At 29.5% G+C, this 3,856-nt stretch overlaps 1 protein-coding gene across 1 annotated transcript; it reads right to left on the reverse strand.

Annotated features, from left to right (window-relative positions):
• Positions 1-798: 798 nt before the first annotated feature.
• On the reverse strand, positions 799-3,648 carry LOC115705353 (pseudo histidine-containing phosphotransfer protein 6). Its single transcript, XM_030632678.2, has 5 exons — positions 3,231-3,648; positions 3,002-3,132; positions 2,774-2,917; positions 2,582-2,654; positions 799-2,448 (listed from the first exon to the last, which is right to left on the reverse strand). The coding sequence occupies exons 1-5, from the start codon at positions 3,297-3,299 to the stop codon at positions 2,395-2,397; spliced, it is 471 nt and encodes a 156-aa protein (XP_030488538.2). The 5' UTR covers positions 3,300-3,648; the 3' UTR covers positions 799-2,394.
• Between the last annotated feature and the right edge of the window lie 208 nt (positions 3,649-3,856).

Consider the following 3,856-nt stretch of genomic DNA (forward strand, 5'->3'; position numbering starts at 1 on the left):
CCGAAAACTATACAAAATATAGTCATTTTTTTTTTTTGACAAAGTGATTTAAATCACTCATGAATTTACGACGCCCACGTCCGCCACTGGCGCTGGAACCTTCTCGAACCAGGATAGCTCATCGTCTAACCGCAGAGCATGCTTTGCCAACCATGGGCCGCTAAAATCTTAGAGCGAGCCCCATGGGACAAAACTGCCCCCGGAAATTTAGACAATAAAGCTATAACATCTTCAAACAACGCTCCTAACTCAATAAATACTGAAGTTCCCCCTGAAAAAATATATCAAAAAACAACATAAAACTTTAATTAGAAAACTATTCAAATTGAAGAGAATCAACCAACCACCAAGACTAAGCAACTAGATCTCCCTATAAAATACTAGAACTAGCCAAAGGGATTACCCTTTGGCTAATCCCTTTGGCTAGTAACAACTAAATTATAGCATTCTACTTCATAACCTTCATAGGATCCCTATTCCTTACTCTTACTCTTTTAAAATCAAACATAAATAAAATTTTCCTTTTAATATCCATTATTCCTTAAATATTCAAAATATTATATACTAATTATTTCATTTTATCTCTTAAAAATATTACTTATTTATAGAATAAAACATGTCAAAATTCTTTAGTAAGTCAAATTATTTATTATTTTATTTATAGCGTAAAACATGGTATCTATAATCTTTATTCAACTTAAATTAAACTAAAATTGCATTAATATCCTTAAAACTTAAGATTGCAGTTTTCACATTCAAAACCAAATATAGTCTTAGTTGTACTGAAATTCCCTAGAATGTAAGTTGGTGACAATGTCTTTATGAATTATGATATTTGTTGAATAAGATTAGAATCCATTTTCAGTTTGGGCTATATTGCCCATTTTCCCTTATTTTTTTCCTCTTTTAGAATCTCTACGTTTAATTTAAGTTCAAGAATTAATTATTGGATTATGATGTGTCATATGCAACTTTTTTGTTTTTTGACAAATTATTTCATAGATGTTTTTTTATAAAATTATCTTAAACATACTGCTTTCTCGTGAATATATGCAGATAAAAATTTATTAAACAGGTATTTTATTGAGAAGAAATGTTAAAGAATACAAGTAGTGTATAATAATTTTTCTTATATGTGAATATCTGATTTAACTCATATAATTTAATATAATAATTTTTAAAAAAATATTACTAAACAATATCAAAATGACAAGTCTAGAAATATTAGATAGTAATACTTTATTAAGAAGAAGTACTAAAAAGTGTCACTTTTTTTTTTCGATATTTTACTATTATTTAGTAAAAATAATTTTTAAAAAATATCTAATTACTAATTATAAAACATCACTGTAAAAATTATTGGACACTATTAATGTCAAATAAGAATGCCCATATTACTAGATGGTAATAAATCACTGAAAATTTGACAAGGGCATGAAAAGTAAAACAAAAGACGATACATATATAGGCAACGCGCGCCGCCCTGACCACAAAAGTCTGTCTCAGTCCAAATAAGACTTGGTTCCTGTGTAACTATATATCTATCTATATATACATTGACTACTGTTAATACACAGTCAAACTTCAAATCTACGTGCATACAATACATACATAAAAACCAACCTCTTTTTATTGACTCTCTCAAAACTCAAAATCAGGAATTCAACGTTTATATATTTAAACAGTTTGTATATCGATTCGAAGTCCAAAGCTATAGCTCTTACTGATTGATGGGATTTTACTTAAAAAAGATACATATTTCTATATAGAGCCGATCATTTTCGTAACTTTCCAAATACATGCAAATTAAATAGAGATATGAGATTTGATTACATGTGACAAGTGACAGCTCTCTACTACTTCCCACTAGCATTTACTCATCAAATTTAAAGCTGACAATTAAAACTTTGATATGAGAATCACAACAGCAGAATAAATATATATATTAATTAATTAAAAGTCTTCATGATCTTGCTTTCATATATATCAAGATCAATATTGATATCATCAGTTACAACCAGAGAGATAACATTAAAACGTACATGAAATTAAAGATATAAATACTAGGACATTCCATAAATACATATATATAATTTAATAAGGATTAAATTAAAGGGCAGGTGGGTAGCTAGAAAAGATAAATATATATATATTTAGACATTAATTAATATTTCTCTTCTAGTTTTTTCCTTTTGAAACAAAATAACCCCTTCTTCTACTTCTGTACTGGCCGTGGTTGTAGTGCTTTAACTTGTTCCAACTTGACAAGACTTAAAACGCTTGGTTTTGATGATGAGTAAGAAATAGTACAAAAGAGATATATATATATATATATCTCAGTTAGATTTTTAAATTTATGTTATCTTAACTAAGAAGACTTTGTGGCTCTTGATTTTAATTTTGCATTGGATACCTAACTCCAGCTGCCATAGCTCGCTGCTGTTCCAACTGCATTATATCATAATACATAAAAACAATAATTAAATCCCATTTCAGTAAAAAAGCATATGCAAAAGCCTGTACTAATAATAATTAATTATTATCAAAGTAAGTTATAATTTAACTAAGTAATGGTTTTTACTTGGAAAAGTTCGTGTAATTTGTTCTTGAGGTAACAATATTCATGTTCCAGAAGCTCCAAAGCTCTCAAGCACCTAAATTAATATACACAAAAACATAAATAATATAATATTAAACGTTCAAAGTTTTATAGTATAAAATTGTGATTAAAATTATCGATGTGGGATAAAATGATGCATGTTAATGTTAGTACCCGGGACGGTTGTTTTGTTCAGAAGCGGCTCGAAAGGCAACGCAAACACTTCTGACTCTTTTAGCACCAATACTAGAGCTGCTTCCCATGAACTGATTCAAATGGATTCCCATTTTCTTGTAATCCCAAAACTCCTTATCCATCCTATGTATACAAATAATTATAAACCACATAATTAATGTATCCCATTATATTGAAGAAGGAAGATAATTAAAATCCATAACTTACAGTAAGTTTCTGAGATTTCTCAAGAGTTTTTCAGACTCATGGAAGTAGATGTTTACAACCTCAGATACAAAGTTAGGTGAGCTCTCATCTTGTAGCTGTTGCAGCTGCAAGAATTGCTCATCCAATACTCCCTACAATTTATATATATACATAAAATATCAAACAAAACCAAATATAGAGTCATATGCATATATGTAAATGTAAATATATGGGCCATATTTATATGTACCTGGTGAAAGAGTAGTGCGAGCAAACGACTCATATCGGCCCGCAACCGATCTGCACCCAACCCCAACATCCACACTGGCAAACCCGTTTTGGCTATTCTCCACCTTAACACCTATTTCAATTGCAAAACTAGTACAATACACTACTGTATGTACTAGTACTAATATAACTATTATTAGCTAGTAGTATAACTTATTAGTACTATCACTACTCAAACTTGTTTGTTTTGAACCCCAAATAGATATTTATATATTTATACCCTTCTAACTTGGTTTCAGGGGGATTGTTTAAGGTTATTCCTAGAGCTAGCGGGAAACTGATCAGTTTCAACTCATAGTCATACTCTACTATTATTAAATACATATTTATATTATTCCAGGAACAATCAATAGAGCAATTAATGAATTATATATTTCAAATTTTGTAACATATAGAAACTCATGAAAAGAGAGCGTGGAATGCACATTCCTGGTTGGGACTTTTTGGGAGTTTCGATGACATGTCATGACCCCATTTGACTTATTATTATTATATATATGAGAGAGTGAAATTTTGTCTAAAGGGGTTATTATTAATATTATATTAATTGATTTATTAAGTAGTAGCGGTGAAAAAGGGCGTGCAATT

This window comes from Cannabis sativa, chromosome 1, assembly GCF_029168945.1.
Source record: "Cannabis sativa cultivar Pink pepper isolate KNU-18-1 chromosome 1, ASM2916894v1, whole genome shotgun sequence".
Lineage (NCBI taxonomy): Eukaryota > Viridiplantae > Streptophyta > Magnoliopsida > Rosales > Cannabaceae > Cannabis > Cannabis sativa.